This window comes from Pangasianodon hypophthalmus, chromosome 15 (assembly GCF_027358585.1).
Source record: "Pangasianodon hypophthalmus isolate fPanHyp1 chromosome 15, fPanHyp1.pri, whole genome shotgun sequence".
In the NCBI taxonomy this organism is placed as follows: Eukaryota; Metazoa; Chordata; class Actinopteri; order Siluriformes; family Pangasiidae; genus Pangasianodon; species Pangasianodon hypophthalmus.
In genome coordinates, this window is record NC_069724.1 from 21,075,961 (window position 1) to 21,098,815 (window position 22,855).

General features: G+C 38.1%; 2 protein-coding genes across 5 annotated transcripts in view; one reads left to right on the top strand and one right to left on the bottom strand.

Annotated features, from left to right (window-relative positions):
- celf4 (CUGBP, Elav-like family member 4) overlaps nucleotides 1-22,855 on the top strand; it is a 94,969-nt gene that overhangs the window by 52,395 nt on the left and 19,719 nt on the right. For all 4 annotated transcript variants that reach the window (XM_026929028.3, XM_026929027.3, XM_026929029.3 and 1 more), the window contains exons 3-4: nucleotides 14,491-14,539; nucleotides 22,622-22,750. In XM_026929028.3, the coding sequence (XP_026784829.3) occupies nucleotides 14,491-14,539; nucleotides 22,622-22,750 (178 nt within the window). The remainder of the gene's footprint in view (nucleotides 1-14,490; nucleotides 14,540-22,621; nucleotides 22,751-22,855) is intronic.
- Nucleotides 14,546-22,855, bottom strand: part of kiaa1328 (KIAA1328 ortholog) — a 46,666-nt gene continuing 38,356 nt past the window's right edge. Inside the window, exon 11 of the mRNA XM_053240013.1 lies at nucleotides 14,546-18,482. Within this exon, the coding sequence (XP_053095988.1) occupies nucleotides 18,386-18,482 (97 nt within the window). The 3' untranslated portion in view covers nucleotides 14,546-18,385. The remainder of the gene's footprint in view (nucleotides 18,483-22,855) is intronic.

The window sequence follows — 22,855 nt, forward strand, 5'->3', positions numbered from 1 at the left end:
GTCTTTATCTTAGAGTTCCTGTCTAATCTATCAGAATAATAAAGCATCTGTGACAACTAAAAACTCTGGTGATCGACAGCAAATCTATGCAGATGCCTTACCAAATGCTTCAAGGTTCTAGTTTAAACCTCTTATGTGGTATTAGCATTATATCTATATTTTAGTTTTCCAGTGCAAGAGCATAGCTAAGGTTTCTTTCAGTTTCTAACTGAATGGGTAAATAAGCTGCTTTACGATTCTGTAGTATCTCAGTTTTCCTTACTTACATATACACCTCTGTTGTAATGTGATTTTGAAGCAAACATAGTGGTGCAGTGAATAGCTAATATTAGATAGCTAGTTCTGCAACTGCGTGTTTTGTAACAAACAACACTAAGAAAAAAAAAACAAATGAATTCAGTGCACAAAACGAAATGCCCCACTTCCTTTCCTATTCGAAGGATCTTTAAATAAGGAGGAATTAGTTTTAGATGAACGCTTAAGCTTAAAATAACCAGCAGGCTGTACTTCTACGTTGCGAAGGAAGAAATATGACGTGTTTACTACTTTAAACACATACCGAAAAGATGAAAAATCTGGTTATGAAGTAATATACTTTTTTGACCATACTTTTTTTACACTCAGGAACAGGTGGAGAAATCAATATGGAGTCACAGGCCACAGGCTATGTATTATTTATAAAAAAAAAAAAAAAAAAAGAATGTGTGATTGCCACCATTATATTGCCTTTTAATTTTACGAGACTACTTTAATATGTGAGTTTCAAACATTATTCACTGTGTGCTTGAACAATGCTGTGTCAATAAAAAAAAATAATACTCCTGTAGCACACAGTCAACATTTCAAGCATGCATGAAATCTCATGTATTCTTTAGTCGTTCTTTGGTAATGCCATGTCTGTCCGAAAGTCTGGTAACTTTAATGTCTATTAAATTTGACCTTGTTAACATTCCGGTGAAAATAATTCTTAAAATGAAGGGTCAATATTCATTCATCCTGAGCAGTTTATCCTGCTCAGGGTCACAGAAGATTCCAGGAGCACTTGGCAAAAGATGGGAATACACCCTGAATAGGACGCCTGTCCATCACTATTCAGGTTGACATCAGTTTGTTAAAATGTTTCAGAGGCAGTCACTAGAGCACGTGTTTTACCTTTACATCAGAAATGAAGCTTGAGGGACAAATAAAGCCACATTCATCAACATGGGTGTCTATCGGGTGCCTTGCCTGGTACTAACACCTTTACCACTTTCATTCATTCGTCTTCAGTAAATACTTTATCTGGCTCGGGGTCACATTGGTTTCAATCACTAATTTATTTGTATTTTGGAAAATAAAACCAGCTACATTTGTTAGAAAATATCACAGGCAGGTGCAAACAAAAGTAATAACTCTGGATGTGTCGGGATTGGTCAGAATTCCTTCAGGAGCAAGTGGGAGTGGGATTAAAAAAAACTTGGAACATTACTAAAACTCCCATTGTACCAGTATACTACAGCTTTTAATCATTGCATACATGAAGTAAGTGTGTGTGTGCGTGTGTGTGTGTGTGTGTGTGTGCCTGCAATTATAATTATTGGAGAATCCATGCAGAAGTGTGTGTGAAGGTTATTGTTGGAGTGCTCATGGGAATGCATTTGCATTAAAGTCTTTTATGAGCACAGATGCACGTGTTATTCCTTGTATAAACGAGTGAGATTCAAGGGCTTCTCACAGGTGTGTTATTGTCTGAATGTGACAGCAGCTGCTCATGCTAGACAGTTACTATACTCAGGGCATCTTTACAAGGTATTTGTGACTATATCCTGCTCTGAAGAGATTACTACCATTCCTGGAGCAATATGTCTGCCGCAGTTAAAAACTGTGTTGCGGTTTGCTGTCTTTGACTTTAATTTACGCCTCTGAGACAACCAGCTGTCGTTTAGTTTCGGGGAGAATTATGATGCAATATCATAGGTTGATATGGTTAAGATGCAGAATTGTAGGAAATGATTTGCTATTTCATTAATTGCCTAGATACATTGCTTATACTTTCAATGAATCAAATAATCGAAATAATCTGAAACTCGTCTTGCTATATTATCACTCAAAACACTATAAATATATTTTTGAATGTTATCGTTTCTATAGTAACACCTCATTCACAGGGACTTGTATGGTGGATGCTCCATATAAAAAGATTTTTAAAAATGTATCTAATTGTTGACATGGTGAAGCTTTCTTAGGTGATGTTTATTTTTGTGGAAGGAGTCTCCAGTGTCAGTGCTTTGTACCAAAGAGCTTCTTAGTAATATGACAACACTCACATTTTTGCTGTTTTTAACTTCAAGAAAGATGGGGGGAAAGAGAGACTGGTGAAGGAACAATGTTTATCGCTATTATACAACATAATTAGCAAATTGCTGTGGTAAAAGAGGAATAAAACACTTTGAGACATGCTGTTATTAGTAAATCAACTTCGGGGTAGTTCATACAACTTGTTTAAATATTAATTATTTTCATATAACATCCAGTGCTAAGAAACAGAAATGCATTTTGCTTATTTTTGTAACACAACATTAAATTTTTGGTCAAATACAAGAAATATGAACATTTAAGCTATCGTATTTTTTTCAATGAACTAGTGCTTATTAGTGATGCTAGATAGCCAAAAAAAGTGTTTTGAAATTAGCACTAAATAGCTATAATCAAATGATAATCATGCTGTAATCATGTCCTGCTTCAATCTCATCCAAAATTGTAGAAGTTCTAGCAAAGGAGAGTGATTTTGCATGTTGGTTATGGCTTAGTTCCTCTAAGTCTTATACTCATGCCATTTATTTGACATACTGTACATATACAGTATGTAATGTAATTTTCATTTACACTTTTTCACATACTTTATGAGGCCACAAATCCACAGTGATAATGTGAAAAGAAGCATAGATCATTGTGGCTGCTTATCATTCGGTCATCGTTTCAAAAATTGCCCTGTCACTGAGATTGCCATTTTACTAATTATACATATAAGTCACTGTGTCCTCTGAAGACTGTCATTTGGCTAAAAGCGCATTTTGTCTTCCTTCGATGAATGATGCAGCAATTCTGAAAATTCTCATCAATCATTTTTTTGTGTTGACATGGACTAATCGCTGCAGCACAAATAGAATATTTTTTTTCATCAGGCAGCAATTTCTTGAAATGTCCAGCGTAATCTATGAGTGATTGGGAGCCATCAGAGGGGAGAGAAGAATGATAGGCAGGTAGCTGTTGTGAACCGTTAGCAACGTAACACACTTAGCAACTCGACAACAATGCAAGCTCAGTGATCGATCATTGCGAGCATGCAAGGTCTGTGTTCACGAAACCACTCACCAAATTAGCTTCGATTCTCCATAGTTCAGCTTCAGTAGGAGCAGAAGGAAGCTCTTAGTGGTATCAGCTGTTTTTTTCTCAATGCCGCTGTCTGCATGTGTGTGTTTGTTCTATATTTAATCAGGCAGGCTGCTGATGGCTGATGATGGGATAAGGGAGGAAAGCTGGCAGGAAGGATGATGATGTGTGTGCATGTCTGTGTGTGCATTATACAGTATGTGAATTGTGTGTGATGTGCTCATTTTAAAACATGCTAGTTCTGCATTTAATGGTAAAAGGTGTTAATTCGCGTCGAAAACCAAAGCTAGCTGTGGCCTGCGTTTTGTAGATTTATGATGAGAGATATAAAAGAGTCAGCCAGCATGACAAAAATCAGTCATGCTGTCAGAAGTTGACACAAATAGCATAAATTCGCATATGCAGAAGTTTGTCTAATCTGAAAATGGAAATTTAACACCCTAGAGCAATGTTTACCGTAGAGCCAATGTCAGGCAAGCTTCTTTTAAAAATGCAGTTAGATACACTAGATACTGATACTGCTAATTTTGTTACAAAATTATGAATAATAATAGTAGCTAATTGCTACATAACTTGTAAACGTTTCTTCGTAATATACGGTCAGAGCCAGGACACAAGTGTGTATACTCAATGTGTTAATTATTAAGGTTACTCCTCAAATTGTCGTCAGAATTCATAGAAGGGGTCTGAGCACGAGTAAGCAAAATTAAGCAAGGTTAATGGGACATTCTTAGATGAAAAACAATTTCGTGGATGATCCACTATCCAGATGAGAAAAGAATTTAACTGTTTACAAGTTACTTGATTTAAAAAGCAGTGCTGCATCCACCTCACTTCTAGAAAGGGTAGTTAGTTACACTTCTGTCCATAGATGTTTTCTGTTCATAGTTAGCTAGGGTAGGTGTACATACAAGACATTGGTCTTCCAAATGTCTTAAATCAAGATTAATTTCATTGTGAGTACATAATGACCTTTACCTTGATTATTGCCACAATTTGTAATTGATCTAAGTCTGTGCTGGATACTCTTAGACATACAAAGACTTCACCTACTGTCCACCACTCAGAGCATGGGGAAGGGGGTGGTGGCTTTCAAGATCCTAACAGATTATGAAGAATCCAGCTTAGTCTGACCAGCTAGCACCTGCCAAAACACATGCCAAGCTAGTCAAACTGGTAGACCATTTTGCCAGCTGGTAGGTGCTGGTAGAAAGGAAACAGTTGGCAAATATGGTCTACCAGTTTTATGGTCAACTCAGACTGTGTTTTGGCAGCTGATAGCCAGTCAGACCAAGGATGGTTGGTCTGCAGATTTTCAGGGCAGTCAGACTTGATGGTCAGCTTGACAAGTGTGGGAGGAACACAGGCTCTAATTTCTTGCATCCTGATCAAGCTTCAGGCCATTCAGTGAACCTGAGTATATTGATTTTTTTTTCTACCTGACTCTGAATCTAGTCTAATAGTGTCGGTTGGTCAACAACTCAAATTTGAATGAATAGCATCAATGGCCACCGAAAACAGAGGGTGCAGAAAAGCATTTGTGGCTACCCTGATGGTCCTCATTGGAGGACAAACTAATTGATTTGTGGTTAAGAGCACTAGTAACTACTGTAGCTTGTCACTTGAAATATCCATGTTTGTTCTTGCTATCTTTCTAGTTTCTTCTAACACGTTTGGATGTTTGGTGTGTTCAGTTCCTTTTACTAACATGTTTGTCATCTCTAGTCATTAGTATGTGATCTTCAGTCATTTATAATATATTCTCCAATCAAAAATCAGACAAAAAGTGTGCAGTCTCCTCATAACCTATTAGAATCTTGAAAGTCACCCCCCATGCTCTTTTCCTCTGGTGATGTACAATAGGTGCAGTCTTATGTATGTCTAAGAATATCCACAGCTCTCTCACATTCTCCTCAGCACTCCCCTAGGAAGAAAGAGATACGCTTCTGTCTCCCTCCACCTCTCACTCATTCACCTCTTGTGACTCTATGAGAAGAGCAGCACAAGGTCAGGTTCATGCACCCAAATCACAAGCAGAATGATGCTCGAGCCCTGATTGCCCCTCCAGTCATGCGTAAAGAGGGGCAACAAATGGAAGCACCACTGTAAAACTCATAAATAATCTTCCACCAATTACACAAGTGCACTTAGAGCCACTACTTTTGTGCCAGGGTATTGTAGGGAGGATCAAAAAGGCAGGAGGGGAAAAGGAGAAAGAGAGAGAAAGAGAGAGAGAGAGAGACTCCCATGTTTGATAAGTTTTGGGCTTGTTTTTCATTTTTTATTCATTAGATAAGTAAAAGCAAATACAGTGAAGGCAGGTCTGTGGTGCAGCGTGATTTATGCCTTCTTCTGGGTGAGAATTTAGGATTTATGGCCAAGCAACAACACACTGCAAAATAAGCTGACAAACAGAAAGAAAGAGAGTGAAGGAATAAAGATGGAAGAAGGGAGGGAAGGAAGGATATACCCAAATTGGGGTTGCTTTCATTGGAAGAAAGGAAGGAAGGAAGGAAATAACCAAATTGAGATTGCTTTAATGGAAAAAGGAAAGGAAGGATATAATGAAATTGGGGTGCTTTCATGATAAAGAAGGAAGAAAAGAAAGAAGGAAGGAACCAAACTGAGGGTGTTTTCACTGAATAAAGGATGGAAGGGGGGGAAGAAGGAAGGATATAAGTAAATTGGGGTTGCTTTCATTGGAAGGGAGGGAGGAAGGAAGGAAGGAAGGATAAATAACCAAATTGGAGTTGCTTTCATAAGAAAGAAAGCAAAGAAAGAAGGAAGGATATAACCAAATTGAGGGTTTTTTCATGGGAAAGAAAGGGAGGATGGATGGAAGAAAGGATGTATGTAACCAAATTGAGGGTTTTTTTCATGGGAAAGAAGGAAGGAAGGAAAGAAATGATATAACCAAATTGACAGTTGCTTTCATAGGAAGGAATGAAGGATGTATTATTCATATGTTAGCAGCAAATCATAGCGTTGTGGCTGAAATCTCTTCTGTCACTCTGAAATTCACAATTCTGGTGGATGTTTACTCGTGAGGTAGGATGTAAGTAAGCAACAGTGTGATCACGGGATCTGGGATAGAGTAACTGGGACAATGTCTGCAGCACAGGCCAAGTGGGTGCCCAGGAGAACCAATGACAAGTGGAATAGACCTATTTGATCAAAATATGTTGATCATAAACAGGGCGTTTCAGTATATGGCCTGGAAGTAAGGCAGGAAGTGTAAGTTAGTTGGAAGTAAATTTAGTGAGAAGAAACTTGATTGAAAATAAGAAAGCTCAGATGGACGTTCAGAAGAAAGTTTAGTCAAAAAGGGGAAGTTTAACTGGAAGGGAGTTCACTCAGGAAGAAAGCAAGTAAGTTAGACTGTTGGTCAATTTCATGAGGACAGTCAGATGGATGTTCAAACGTTTGTTTGGAAGGAAGTCTGGTTGAAAGGAAGTTCTGACTGAAGGGAGGAAGTTCAGTCAGCGAGAAGTTCATCAGAAAGAAGTTCAGACTGAAAGAGGGAGGTAAAGGGAAGTTCTTTCAGACAGTTGTTTAATTGGAAGGAAGAACAGAATAAAGAAAGGTAGGAAGTTCAGTGGGAAGGAAGAAAGGAAGGAAGGAATAAAAGGAAGCAATAAAGACAGGAAATAACTATAAAACCATTGTGGTATCTATTCCTTACACTTCACTCCAGTCATCTCCCTCACTCCTTCTTGTTATTTTATTTTATTTTCTGTTGTCAGATCAATGTTGTCTTTTTACTGCTCTTGTTGTAATCACCAGAGACTTATTGGAGCTGTTTATTGCTTTCATATGTGTAATCCTGTTGCAATTGACAGGAGATGCATAATTTCATAATAGATTAGTTCAGGTTTAATAAGTTAATCTCACACTATTATGTTGGTATTGTTTTATTCTTGTTGTGCACATTATGCAGAGTTGTTTGTGCGTAATGTTAAAAGTAATGGTGTATCCTTCGTGAGATCATATCGATCAGGCTTGTGATCCATAACTTGGCAGGATATGACTAAATTAAGGGTTGCATTCATGCATTTCCTTTCAGAGCATTGTATTTAATTCAGCAGCCAGACGCAGCCAGAGTCGTGACTGAAAACTCATCTGCCAGTCAGTAAGTCACTGTATTCACAGTGCAGTATTCTTTATAGCTGTGATATTGTCATACCATTCACACTGAATAATGAGGAGGGTGTTTTAGAGTGCAGCTGTTACCCTGAGGCTTCTATGCAAAGCAAGGTCACGTTCTCTGAAACCCTGGGAGAAGTTCTCTCATTTTCACTCACTCTACTAAAGTTGTCTCATTTTGGTTTGACACAATTTATGGAACTGCCTCCAAATGCATGTAATATTTCACACTTCTTGATCCTTTAATTGAACCCTTTGGACGCTGTCAAGGTGTGGAATGGTTTCGCTGGTGGGTGAAGATAGGCAGGCTTTACAGCAGGCTGGGGTAGGAGACGTGGGGATTGTAAGAGTTTCAGACAGTGTGCTGCATGTCATTCAGGAAGGGTTACAATGAGCCACAGGCCTCTGACAGTTTAAAGACTTATCTTAGGATCCACTTGTGTAAAAAGGGAAAGGGATTTGAAATGAGCACGAGTTACAAGCACAGTAGTGATTTAAAAATTCAGCTAAATCCAAATTTTAGCTGACACCTGTGTGCACTGGATGAAATGCAGCAGAAATCTGGAAAAGGGAAGCAACCCTTTTGAACTCTTAGAAACTGAGCCTGACTTCCTGTACCATTTTGACTTAGATAACATCAACACATAACAGTGTTTCACTATGCCAGCCCTTAACTTATTTATTGTTGTTATATGGTCATAATGATTGTTCCAGGAGCCTGTATGTGTATATGTGTCCGGGAAAAAGAGCTAGAGAAGCAAAGACCAGCAAATTCATAATTTATCTTCATGTTTTTTATTTAGTATTTGTTTTCTTGGCTGTGTTGTCCTGACTCGCAATGCACTCTGTGTCGAAAAGGATAAAATACAGGCAGATCCTTTCTCTTCTCTACACCTGAATGGTTTTTTCCTCCTCATTTTGTCAGGCTGGAGAAAGAAAAAACTGAAAGAAAATGTATCCTTCTTAAACTGGATGAAAAATGTGTAGCAGGAGTTGCTGTTTAACAGACAGATACTAAATTAGACTTTGCCAAGCAGGTATAAAACATCTGTGCTGAGTAAATGTACTTATTTTAGTGAATAAATAGGAAGAAATTACGGGAGTGTAAATCTGCTGCTAAGATGATATGCCCATCTTGATACGTGATCAACAATGCCATGTATGAAAGTTAAAAACGCAGGCACAGATTCATTATAATAGGATAGAACTGGTTTAATGTGACATTCTGTGATAGAATTTGATTCTGATTTGAGGCCACACCCCCTGACTAGGCCACTTCCTTTTACTTCGACTGGCATGCACAGTGAGCACACACAGTGCCAAATTTAATAGCATATTAATGATGATAACTGTGTGTAGTGTTGGACCTTTGATATAGGAAAGTTACAGATACTGATTATGAATAAAAGATGCTGAATACAGCGACTCATACAATATCTATTTATTCATAGTCACTTTCCAACCTTTTCTTGATACAATGGTGCATTTTTGATGAGAGAGGTCAGAGGAGAAATTGCCAAACTGGTTCGAGCTGACAGGAAGGCTCAAATAACTTGAATAACTACTCTTTACAACCGTGGTGAGCTGAAAAGCATCTCAGAATACATAACACAGAGCACAGTGAGGTAGATGGGCTACAACAGTAGAAGACCACTCCTAAAATGGTTACTAAGGCTGAATGAATGAATACATATACTGCCAGTCAAATCTTTTGAACACACTGAGTTTCTGTTTCAAACAAGAATATGACTTAAATAAGGAAACCTAAATCTTTGTACACTTAGAGCGTAAAGCCATTAAACCTATAGATGAAAGACTCATAGACTCATAGTGCTAGTGTTAACTATAAATCTTAAATATGTGGTGTGCTACAAGTGCCTAATTAGAGTGATAAAGATTTTTTACCTTGTCAGATAAGATCTAGATAAACATTTCTTGCTTGACTTACTTTTATTCCTTATTTCAGTTTTAAAATTTCAGAGTATTTAAAATGAGGTCATTGAAACAAAAATGCTAAAATATAGACATATAGCCCTAATGAGCAAGCCAGAGGCGACTGTGGCAAGGAAAAACTCCCTGAGACAACATGAGGAAGAAACCTTGAGAGGAACCAGACTCAAAAGGGAACCCGTCCTCCCATCTGGGCGACACCGGGTAGTGCACTGAGCATCAGAGCATTTCTGAATTCATTAGTTTTAAATTAAAATCTATTGTACTGAACTGAAGTTATTAACTGTTCAATGACGGAGACGAGTGCAAACTGTTCTTAGCAATCGCAGTCCTAAGGCTATCCAAGGATGAACATCTGTAGCCAAACTTATGGTTTCTGTGTGGTACCAATCACAGTAATCTCAGTGTTCATAAAAATTTGACTAGGATCATATATGCCAAGCAGTATGGCAATGGTCCACATCGCTAGTTAGCAATACCTAAAGTTTTACAGAAAATAATCTACCTTACTCAGAGGACTGAAAAGCAGAAATGCTCCTGATGCAATGGGAAGTTCCTGCTGCTGTAGGGCTTAATGAAAATGCAGGTTGAAATCCGGACGCAAAAGGTGAAACTGTGAAACCAAGATTGAGTGGCAGAGGAGGGAGAAGTCAAGCAGCATGGTGCTCTGGGAGCTGATTTATCCATAAAGCTCTATGGAGCCTCACAGAGATCCTTACGGCAAGGCAAGGCCTCCCTGCAGGTGGACAGAATGGAGTAATGCTGTGTGTGTGTGCACGTGTATGTGTTGTGTGTGTGTGTGTGTGTGTGTGTGTGCGGGCATGCTTGCACCATTGTGTGTTATTGTGATATTTCTGTTATTCATGGAAATACCGATGGCTGTGTGTGTGTGTGTGCATGTGTTTGAGTTTATTCCCAAGTATTTGTGTGTAATCCTTTGTCTCCACTCATGTTTCCTGATGTTTCTTTGTGTAAAATCAAGGCACAGGAAGGATTTTTTTTGCTCCCACAGCACAGTAAAATAGAGAGTTGCTTGTTGTGGGCTGGCTTGCTCAATGCTGCCATCTTGCTGTGAGTGCTTAAGTGAAGCTCAAAAACAAGCAGCAGTTACATCAGATTACCTCACTAGTTTCTTCACCGATGTAAGCGACTAGCAATGTTAAGACAGTAGTGAGGCAAATATGTGGTATGTAAACCCTAAAACATGTCATTTTAATCATTTTTATTGCTTTTTAACGGCCACGGAACATCTCCACAGCTTTACACTCTTAAAGAAAGCAAATGGCCTCCTGCTATATCTAAAATCTAAAGCTAGCTGGCTAGTCAGCTGTTGGTCAGTTTTGTCACAGATAAACAGGAGTGGGATTTTAGTATTAAAGTCTCCATTTGCAGCTTCGTTTTCCTTGTGATTTATTTAATGACAGCAAAACACTTCAAAATATACCACAACATCCAAGGTTTTGTATCACCAACAATATCTAAGTTAGCCTGCTAACTCTCAGGAAACTAGCTTGCATTTGGCACACGTAGACTTAAGTGGGATTTCAGTGTTGAGACTTTATTTTGTTCATCATTAACATAAGCTAAGTTAACTAGTTTGCTAGCTAGTTTTAGCATGTAGGTTCTGTAGCTAAAACATTTTTGGACGCTCTAAAATTTGGACAAAGATCATACTATTATTAGTGACAGTGATAGTTAAAGCCATAAAAGTCTGTGGAACAGAAAAAAAATGACGTGTTAATATTTGAGTTTAAGAGTATTTTAACATACATCAGTTCCTCAATTTTAATTTAGATTTAGATTAGAAAGGTGATACGACAGCCCACTGTCTTGTTCTACTGGCTAATGATTCCATGGTTTGCGATTTGCAGGGTTAATGTGGGGGGGAAAATGGAATTCCCAACTTCCAGAAAGAAAAGAAAGAAAAGATCACATCAACCTTAAAGTGGGAATAATGGGTCTGAATGTTGGGAGCTTTGTATCAGCCCCAATTTCTCCAAGCAAACTCAGAGAAATGAAGCAACTCAAGTTTACTTTTGCATGCTTGTGTGTGTATGCATGTGCAAATTGTGTGCTTGTGCTTGTGCATGTGCGTATGTGTGCACACGTTTGTGCGTGTGTGTGCATGTGAGGAAAACATTTAGCATCCAGCAGAGTCCATTTGTACCAGTCAGAGTGAGACATTACAATGTATGTGAGGATGGACCTGCTGCGACAGTGTGGTGGATATGGGGGTGGGTTTGGTGGAGGTGGTAGTGGGTTTGTGGGAGATGGGGGTGGATTTGGTGGAGATGGGAGTGGAATTGGGGGTTATGGGGGGTGGGTTTGGGGCGATGGAGGTGGGTTTGTGGGAGATGGGGGTAGATTTGATGGAGATGGGGGTGGGTTTGGTGGTAATGGGAGTGGGTTTGGTGAAGATGGGAGTGGATTTGGTAGAGAAGGGGTTGCGTTTGGTGGAGATGGGAGTGGGTTTGGGGCAATGGGGGTGGATTTGTTGGCGATGGGGGTAAGTTTGGGGGAGATGGGGGTGGGTTTGGTGGAGATGGCAGTGGGATGGGGCAATGGGGGTGGATTTGTTGGCGATGGGGGGTAAGTTTGGGGGGAGATGGGAGTAGGTTTGGTGGAGATGGGAGTGGGTTTGGTGGAGATGGGAGTGGGATGGGGCAATGGGGGTGGATTTGTTGGCGATGGGGGGTAAGTTTGGGGGGAGATGGGGGTAGATTTGGTGGAGATGGGAGTGAGTTTGGGGGAGATGGGGGTGGGCTGTCCGCCGCGAGCATCTGTGTGCATGACCTTGGTCTGTTCCCCAATTTCTGTCCCAATCAACCCTTCTTTATTCCTGTCTCTGTCTCTTCCCCTCTTTCTTTCACTCTGTCTCTTTCCGTCTGTCGCCCCTCCCTCTTCTTCTCTTGTGCTATCAGCAGGCACGGAAAAATAAATAATGCATCAAAATGCATTAAAATTGTTCGCCAGGCTTAAAGGCAAAAATAGAGGGAGCTGAAGGAGGAGAAGGAAAACAGACTGTGTGTATATGTGTGTATGTGCGGTGTGTGTGACTGTATGTGTGGTGTGTGTGTATGTGCGTGTGATTATGACTAAAAACAAGTGAACTTTATGTAAGGCCACGGGTCTGTTTCTTAATTCAGCTCCCATCGAGGGACATTTTCATGTCTACGGGACCTAAGTGAAAGCACCTCAGTGGCCTTTGTGCAGTCTGACTATATTACTGTGGGTTATTTATTGCACTGTAGAATAATCATTTTCAGTGAACACTTTATAATACACAGTGGATGCACAATAAATCACACTTATAATTGTGATAAGGATTTTGTGGGATAAGAGGAATAAAACACATTGGGTTTTAGTGTTATAGCAAAATAATCAATGATGTGGTGGTGTGATGCGGCCTACCCTAAAGATTTTCCCATGCTGGAAAACTTAGAGGAACAGCTTTGTAGACTGTTACACAGCACTGACACTGGAGACTCCTTCCATTGTATAATACACTAGTGTATTAGAGCAAGAGGGATTAATATGCACCTTGCAGCCAGAGCTGTTGTCAGAGCTGCTGTTATAGAAAATTAAACACCTTCTGACCAATCAGAATCGAGAATCCAACAGCGTTGGATGGACTGAGAGATCGGGAAGCTGAAGTTAGATATGACACTGGTGAATTACATCGTGCTCTCCATTCACACGCTTTAATTCATGTAGCTAAGGAACATTATTTTAATTCTGAAAAATGTATATATTCAAAAGATTTTAGTCTTACAAAGCTACACTGTGAAAGAAATGCAATAATTTTGCTCAAATATGATAGATAATATTTTGCTCAAATATGATAGATAATATTTTGCTCAAATATGATAGATAATTGTAATTCTAATACTGAGCAAAATATTAGAAATGCACAATTATGTGCATAATAGCATATTATTTAAATCATTTTCCTACTCATCAACGCATTCAGTGAGCTCTTGTGCCCTGTGGATGGGGGCGGAGTCATCCTGGAAGAGGCCACTCCCATCAGACTAGAGATGATTAGGTACTGGTTAAAGGTGATCAGTCAGAATGACTTTGTATTGATTAAATTTCTTTTAAATTGTCACTGATATGTACATCACAGCTTTTGCTAACACATTGCTAGTAAAACTGCTACTTGTTACTGTGATTACACTAAGAGTGTTATAAAATTACTGCTGATATTGCTAATATTCATAAAAATTATGTAATTGAACACTATATTCATATAGTGTTTCCCTTCCTATAATGCACAAAACACACATTTACACCTTGTGTACTTTAATCCTAAAGACCTGTTACACCGCAGTCTCTTTCGCTTCTCTCTCCACTTTTTTTCTTTCGTTCGTTATTGCTCTCTCTTTTTTCTTTTAGCTCCTGTCACTCTCCTCCTGCACTGCCAGGGTTCAGTGGCGGAGCCGTGTTCTTCCCCTCCTGCCCTCCTCCCCTCTCTCCGCCCCTCCCCTCTGGCAGCGTGGCGATTGGCATTATTAAAAATTGATTGGTGCCGACCGCTCAGCGGTATGCATGTATTATTGAGGTGGAGTTGGTTGGGAACCTGCCACGAGTGACGGCAGAAAAATGAAACACTTTTAAATGGCGCTAGGCTTTCACATGGCGCTGCTCTCAGCCTGGAAATTAAACCAACACACACACACACACACACACACACAAACAAAGCTGTCCGTTGACACTCACGCGCACATGCCTATGTGTATGTATTTGACATATGGCGTACCCACGCTCTGTCGTTCTCTTTTATTTCTCACTCTCTAAATCCCTGCTTACACATACACATACACACACACACACACACACACACAGCTGAGGCATCCTCACTGAGACATATCTGTACTGTATAAAATGTGTATGAATGCTGCACCTGTCCCTTTATGTTCACTCTCAAATCTAACATCTGGCTCTTTCTCTTTTTCTCTCTCTCTCTCTCTCTCCCCTACCCTGTCTTTTCTCTCCTTCCTCATCCATCCCTCTCTCGCTGCACAGATGAACAGGCCGATCCAGGTGAAACCTGCCGACAGCGAGAGCAGAGGAGGTAGCGCTTTGCTTTTCATTCTCTCTTATTTTCTTTTGTACATCCCCGTCGTCTTAAATCAGCATCACTATTACCACCAGACGTCAGGGTGAGTCCCGATCGTAAGTGTCATATTTAATGGCACGCCTCGATCAGAGATGACAGGGCTACAGGACCCAGAGGAGACCGGACCGTTCTTCACCTTACATACGTGCTCTTCATCTTCGTTAAAGAAAAAGACAAAGAAGATGTCTATGTTTCGATTTGCTTTAGATAGATCTCTAATAATAGGTCACTTATTAACTTCTTTCACTTATTCATTCATTTGGCAGAAGCGTTTGCCCAAGGCAACTTACAAGTGAGTCATTACCCAGAACGAACAATATTTTTTAGTAAAAAAAAAAAAAAAATAGATTAAAATTAAGATTGAAAGGTGTAACTCCACTGACACATCTAAATGTTCTACAAGAAAAAATAGAATTTAGTAGTAAGTAGAATTTAGAGAAAATCTGCTGGTGCTGTTTGAAATGGCTGATCATTCTTCCGAACTTTGACCCTGAAAGCACTTATCCACAACTTTTTGTGATTTCTAAATACAAGTTTTTAAAATAACTAACACCAGTGACCTGAAATACCACAACAAAGGTTCTTTTTAAATTACTTATATATGCCTATAAGTATATATAAGATATTAAGGAATTAATATGGAATATTTTATAATGTCTGCAAAAGCCTCTAAGGCAATACAGTTGGCTTGATCATGACCAGTAATTTCCCTGTAATGATAGCTGACAACTAATTTAAAATAATAGAAGGATGACAAGGTAACTTTGTGAACGTTAAGGAAATGTCCTCTATATGTGTGTGGTGGCCTGGGAAAACTCTTCACATGGTGAAACTGTGACACTGTCTACTATATATACAGTAGTTCTGAAAACAACAGTAAGTCTGTTTTTACCCCCAAAAGAAAAAAAAATCGAGAAAACTGTATTTAGAGATCACCTTCCAGTTCCACTGAAACAAACACACTGCCTCAAACATACTGCTGCATTATTGATTTAATTTGCATTTGATAAATAAAATCTAAATATAATAAATATGACCATGAAAATTATGCTGATCTTTATTCATAGCCTACAGCCATTTTTACAGCTGTGCTTGTTAAAGCTGCACTTTTTTTCTCTTTCTTTTTCTTTTCTTCTGTAGAATAGAAGCGACAGAGAACTCTTACACTAAGACAATACATAGTGCCTTTATAACACATTCATAAGCATTGTGTAAATGTTTCAGAGAGCAATGCTGGAGAATTAATGAAAGGCTTATGTCAAAACGTGAAAGATGATACTGGTGATTTTCTGAAACTTTGCATCCATGTCTTTACATGCAAGCGAGAACCACATCCGTGAGCTGACTGATTGTCATACCGATTGTTTTTATGTTATTACCTGGTTTCTATTAACAGTATGTCATGCCACTTGACAGAAAGTTGTAGAAGGTACACATAGTGCTTCATACGAGTGTTATAAATGTACATTTGATTAACACTATAGTTTACGGGCGCTTAAATCATTCATTTATGAGATATGGCATATGGGAATCATAAATAAGAAGCCGTATTGGATTGAGGCTTCATAATCATTTTAATGCAAATGGGCTGAGCGTTCAATTCCATGCTCCTAGAAGAAGTAGATCTCCCAGAAGGTAGGATGGCAGGTGGACACATTGGGCCTCATTTATCAAACTGGATATGAACAGATTTCTTCGGAAAATCATTCAAACGAGCGTTTTCACAAGAAATTTGGTATTCATGAAAATCTGGTAAATTCAGAAAAATGTTCTTGAGCTACTCGTGCTCCTGAGTGTGTGTAAATTTACAGGTAAGACTAACTACTATAAACCTCGACTTGGTCGACTTCAGATCATATAGTTTGCATGGATTAGTGCACTTTTATATAGGAAATATACTGTTGAGTTTAAACTGTTTATTTTTATTATGATTACAGCAGATGCCCTTATCCAGAGCAACTTACAGAAGCATTCTGGAGTCTCGTATCATAAACACATCCTCACGCTAGTTCACTAGGTCAAGGGCTAAAAATACCATCGAGAACATTTAGTGAAACAAAGTCGTTTTATATTATTGGCATTAATTAAAGAAAGCAAGCCAGCACAAACCCATAAATTAAGACACATAAAACTAATCATTTAATTATGACAAAAGAAATGGCGCCGTATAAACATATAAACGCTCTGTCTACGCAGAGCCATAAGCTGTATACAAATGCCTCAGCTGATGAAAGATTTAACGCTCGTTATTTATTAGTAGTATTATATATTAATAAATATTTTTATTGGCGTAGAAGTGAGTCAAAATAATTTCCACTTCAGTCTTTCTGTCTCACGTGCCAAACACTCCATGTGTGTTATTTAACAGTGTTAATGGCTTCTTTATTATAACTAGAAAACTAAAAATGATGAAAATCCTTCTATGAGAAGGTGTGTCCAAACTTGGATGGATGGATGGATGGATACATAGATAGATAGATAGATTAGAGTAGAGTTTAAATAAATTAAATAATAAATAAAATAAAATGCTAAGTAGGAAAAAAATGTAATCAGTCAAGTGATCATAAGGTGCCGGTATAAATAATAAATAATAAATAACGTTGTGTAATTGCACAGTTAACGCAGGGTGGATGAGTTGTACAGTCTGATAGCGCTGGGTATGAAGGACGTCCTCTGCCACTCTTTGCTGCACCTGTAATGTTAACTATATCCTGAATTGGTAGTGTACAAACAATGTCCTTCTTTGAGGACATTCAGAGGGCGTCCTGACGACATCATCATGGACACCCACTGACCAGAAATCAGTGCAGCAAATTTGTAGAAAAAACAGATTCACAGCCACTAGGAATTAACATGTCAATTGTAATTATGTAAATATTTAGTATTCAGATGCAGTCGAATTTAACGCACCTATCATTTTTTACTCCCACAGATGGAGGAAGCATTAGCAGAAGTGCTACTCGTACAATTCCTTTTAGCCATATGGCTGATGCTCTAGAGTAGTTTCTCAAACTTTACACACTGTAAAGGAAAAAACTACAAGGATCACCTCAGCACAAATTTGTTTTATGAACATAATCTAACTAACCAAATATTCAGCTCATTATTTAAAGGTGTATGGTAACAATTTGTCTATTTATTGGAGTTGTAGAACTAATTGTTCTGGAATGATCCACCAACAACACACATTTTTATTCATTATTAATTTGACATTATTTATAGACTACCGGTTTTTGAGTTATTGAGTTTTGGATTAAAACCATTCAATTCAGTCTGCCAGGGTAATAACTATAAAAACCCAACAATAAATATAATAGCTTTAATAATAAAGGCTTGTGATTTCCACTAATAAAATTTTTAAAAAATTACAGACCCCCTGGCTATGCTTCACAGAGTCTACTGTGAGAACGATGGCTCTAGAGCGACTTACAGAAGGCAATGATGAAAAGGACGAAAAGTCTGTAAATGGAAAGATTTGAGCCTAATGCTAGTTCATGCAAGTGCTATAGTGACAGGAAGTGAAGAGCCAAAATAAACTAAAGATTGTAATGAAGGAAACAAGCTACAAATACAGCCAATTAATGCAACAAAATTACTCGGAAGTAAAAATACCAAAATTAAATCTTTTAAAAGTAGAATTAATAGAAAATTAAAGGTAAGAGAGTAAGTATAGTATGCAACAACCCACCTCTGTTTTTACTTGTAGCCCTTCTGAGTTCTTCCTCTTATGTTTATTTGTCTCTCTCTCTTTTCTCTCTCTGAATTTCCGGCTCTGGTTTCTGGTTTCTGGTTGGTGGAAATCTATTTCCACAGCACTTGTATCGCTGTCAGCTCCTTTAACAGCAAGATGCTTGGATTGTGTTCTGCCTCACTTGTAAGTCTCCTTGGATGAAAGCGTCTGCCACAGGAATAAATGTAAATGTAAATGTACTCAGAAGTGCTACAAACCCACAAACACTCACAGAGAGAGAGAGAGAGAGAGAGAGAGAGAGAGAAGTGAATACAGGGGTTGGAAAAATAGTTACAAGCCCTAGTCACAAAGCAGTCACTCAGACTGTGGGATGAAATAGAGTCACATGAAGTTAAACTCATAAGCACTAGCAACAAAGGTCACTGATCACAATCGCGTACCAGTAACAGCACGGCAAAAGAGAACGTGTGAGTTTGGACGGTTGAAAATCGTCATCATAAGAAAATCATTATTATAAGATAAAAAGATAAAAGATACTATTTCAGTTTGAAAGAAAGAAAGAAAGAAAGAAAAAACTAATAATAATAATAATAATAATAATCAGTGGAGATGGTTTAAAAAGAAAGAAAGAAAAAAGATAATTACTTCAAGTAACTGCATGGCAATTGAGAATATCTGAGTTTGGATGGTTGAATTGCAGGACAAATAAATAAAAACAATAAGATGAAGAAGAATTAGAAATGAAGTGAAAGAAATGAAAAAAAAACCTCTACAAGTAACAGCATTGCAAAATATAACATTGAGTTTGGATGCATGAATTGTAAAAAAAAATAAAATGATAATAATAATAATAATAATAATAATAAATCATGGAAATGGCACATCCATGTGTGGGGGGAGGAGGGTGACAGCTAGCCGTTCAACTTTTCCTTTCTATTTTTGGACTTGTTTTTGCCTAAGTGGGATGGATGGCTTCACAATGAGAGAGACAAGCACACCAGAGAATTAGAGACAGATGCACCTATTCCCTCCATTCTCTCCATCCAGCAACACCCCTCCCTCCTCCCACCAGCACTCTCAAACTGAGACCATCTTTTCTTATTCACACTTGACAGATGAATTGTCTCTGCACTTTGCCCTATCAGACCACCAAATATATCCAGCAGTTAGGCCTTTAAAATCACCCTGTGCCTCTGAAAAGCCCCTTGATGCCTCCCGCTGCCCAATCCATCCCCCAGCCATCTAGTCACGATGGTGAGACGGAGGCAGGAAGATGGAGGTCAGTGAGAGAGAGAGGGAACAGGCAGGAAGCGAGATGATGAAGTCGTGCTGACGAGTGCAGAGAGGATCATAACAGAGGAAAGAATGAAAGCACAAGATAGAAGTAAATCAAGCATGAAGCACATGGACTTACTACTATACACGCACTATCCACTTTATTAGGAACACCTATCCACTTGCTCATTCATGCACGTATCCAATTAACCAGTCAGCAGAGCAATGCATAAAATCATGCAGATACTGATCAAGAGTTTCAGTTAATGTTCAAACATCACAACGGGGAAAAATGCGATTTCAGAGATTTTAATCCCTGGTATGATTTTTTTGGTACCAGACCAGCTTTCAGAAACTGCTGATCTCTTGGGATTGTCTCTTAGAGTTTACACAGAATGGTTCAAAAAACAAAAACTCTTCATCGAGCGGCGATTCTGCAGACAGAAACGCCTTGTTGATGAGAGAGGTCTGAGAAGAACGGCCAAACAGTTACTTAAATAACCACTCTTTACATCCGTGGTGAGCAGAAAAGCAAAACTGGGCAGCTGAAGATAAGGAAGGAAAAAGACCAGACAAAGTTTTTCCACTCTTCTGTCCAGTCTGGGTGAGCCTGCGCCCGATTCCGATTTCTGTTCATGGCTCACAGGAAGTGGAACTCACTGTTTTCTTCTGCTGTTGTAGCCCATCCACCTCAAGGTTTGGAGTTTGTGCCCTCTGACATGCTTTTCTGCTCACCATAGTTGTAAAATTAGTTATTTGACTTACCATAGCCTTTCTCGGTAACACAGCGAGCTGTATTTTTGTCTTTTTAACTTCAGGAGAGAAAAAGAAAGTGGCTAGTGAGGCAACAACTGTTTATATCTGACTGACACTGGAGACTCCTTCCAAAAATCTTCACCATATCAACTATTATCTGCTTTTCTTTGTTACATAACTTTTTTGTTTGTTTGTTTATTATTTGGCTTAGATTATGTAGAGTGTCCTCTGTAAAGGTTCCTGTGATTTGCCTTACTATTTATATTATATTTAATATATTAATATTAATATTAACATATACTATATATATTATATTTATATTATAGAAAAAGAATCAACACCTTCAGACCAGTTGGATTCAAGAATTTAACAGTGCTGTGGTACAACATTCAATAAACACTCTTTTGTAAATTCAATATATGTTATCCATATATGTCTGGTTTCATGTAAAAAAAATAATCTCATTTAAACAAGAACAGTGTGAAATTTCCGGTCCAATGAGGTTAAAGTCCAGGAAATGTTTGCACTTTATTTATTTAATTACCTTTATGTTGCTTGAACAATCTCCACACATCAACAATTAACCAGATGTTATTGTGTGTGTGTGTGTGTGTGTGTGTGTGCGTGAATGTGTGCACGTGGGTGTTTAATTCCATCATCTTCCTGCATAAACTAAAAAATCTGTAGCTTGTCCTTTGTTTCCAGATTTGCCTTAGGATAAAAATATTTAGCAAAAACAATGCAGCTTTCGTCTCCCTCCTCCTGATCTGTGATTTAATAATATCTTCATAATCATGTAAATAAAAGTATGAATAATAAAGAGCCGTAAAGCCCACAAGTCAAAGGATTTTACAGAATCTGCTTCATACTTACACATTTCATTACCCTGCCTCACGGAGTAGTAAAAAGCCTGCGTGATTTACTCGCCAGCGTCGAGGAGTCACAGCTTGTCTGAGCTTTTATTAATCTTGTCTTGTAATTCAGGGAAATTAAATTCAAAAAGCATTTGCACCACTTTGCACATTATTATGCTTTAAAGATGATGTCTTGATGATCCAGCCTGATCTCACGCAAAATTTATGGGAAGATTTTGCACAAAAAAGAATGTTTTAGGGCTACGGTTTGAAAAGTCAAAAGAAGTCAAAAGTCAAAAGAAGTTTTATTGTCATTCTAACAGGTACAATGGAATTTTGTTTATTAAAATACGAGATTTAAAGAATACAGCCCTAATATTTTGAGAAAAAAAGTCATAATATATGATATTTCAGGAAAAAACTTCACCAAATCCTCAATGTCCCTCATTTAAACATACAAATATGTACCATTTTGTCATTATGACTTTATTCTCAAAATGTTGCAGCTTTTTTATTATAATTTTTTTTCTCAAAGTATTATGACTTTGTTTTCAAAATATTTTGACTTTTCTCTTAATATTACTTTTTCTCAAAATATTATGACTTTATTATAACTTTATTATCAAAATAATTTTTTTAAAAGAAGTGGCCCTAAAACGCCATCGTAGTATTAATTATATTTTCTATAAAAGTCCTTATTCTCCCAAACGCCTTAAAAAAACACCAAAAACACAACTTTTCGTGTTACAAAGGAAGCGGAACGCGCAAACCTCTCTATCCTGAAGACTTTCCCATGGCAGAAAACTTACTGACAAAGCTACAAAGCACTGACACTGGAGACTCCTTCCATAAATGTTGAATTACTGCATTATCTCCTTATTATTCATTAAATAACAGTATGTTTTTTTAATCCACTTATTATTAGGCTTATATTATATGGACTGTCCACCCTGCACATTCCTGTGAATAAGTTGCAATAAAGAAATGATAATATATTAGAACATACAGAGACTCACCAAAACTTTTATATTTAAAAAATAAATAAATAAATATTTAAAATGGAAAACAAGTTGTCTGATGTGGTGGTTCTAGAAAAAAAAGGTAATTAAACAGCAAACAAAGGCATGCTCATCAGGAAATACAGATTCTATGAATATGCTAATTAGAGTGTAATATAAGATATTTGCATATTATATTGCAAATTCGATGATTGGCTCTTACATTTTGTGATGTAATAACACTTTCTGTTCAGTAGAAACTCAGATTTTCCGGTGAGATTTTTTTTTTTCAAACAACTTTGATAAGTCAGCAAGTTGAAGAAAACTTTGTGCTCTTCCAGTGCTGAGATGGTAGGCAGTGGAAGAGAGCGTTTGCATTCAAGAGATCGTGTTGTTCGATTGTATTTTCATGCATGGAGCCTGACTCTTTCTCACTGCCAGCCCTTTGCTTGTTCTCTTTCAGAAGACAGAAAGCTGTTTGTGGGCATGCTGAACAAGCAGCAGTGCGAGGACGACGTGCGGCGCCTGTTTGAGGCCTTCGGCAGCATCGAGGAGTGCACCATTCTCCGAGGCCCTGATGGAAACAGCAAAGGTTAGACACTACGGCTCCTGCTTCTTCAGTTTGAGATGTGTAACTAGTGAAGCATACTTTTGTTTCTAAGTTTCAAAAATCTTTTCGGGGCTTCTGAGTGGTGCA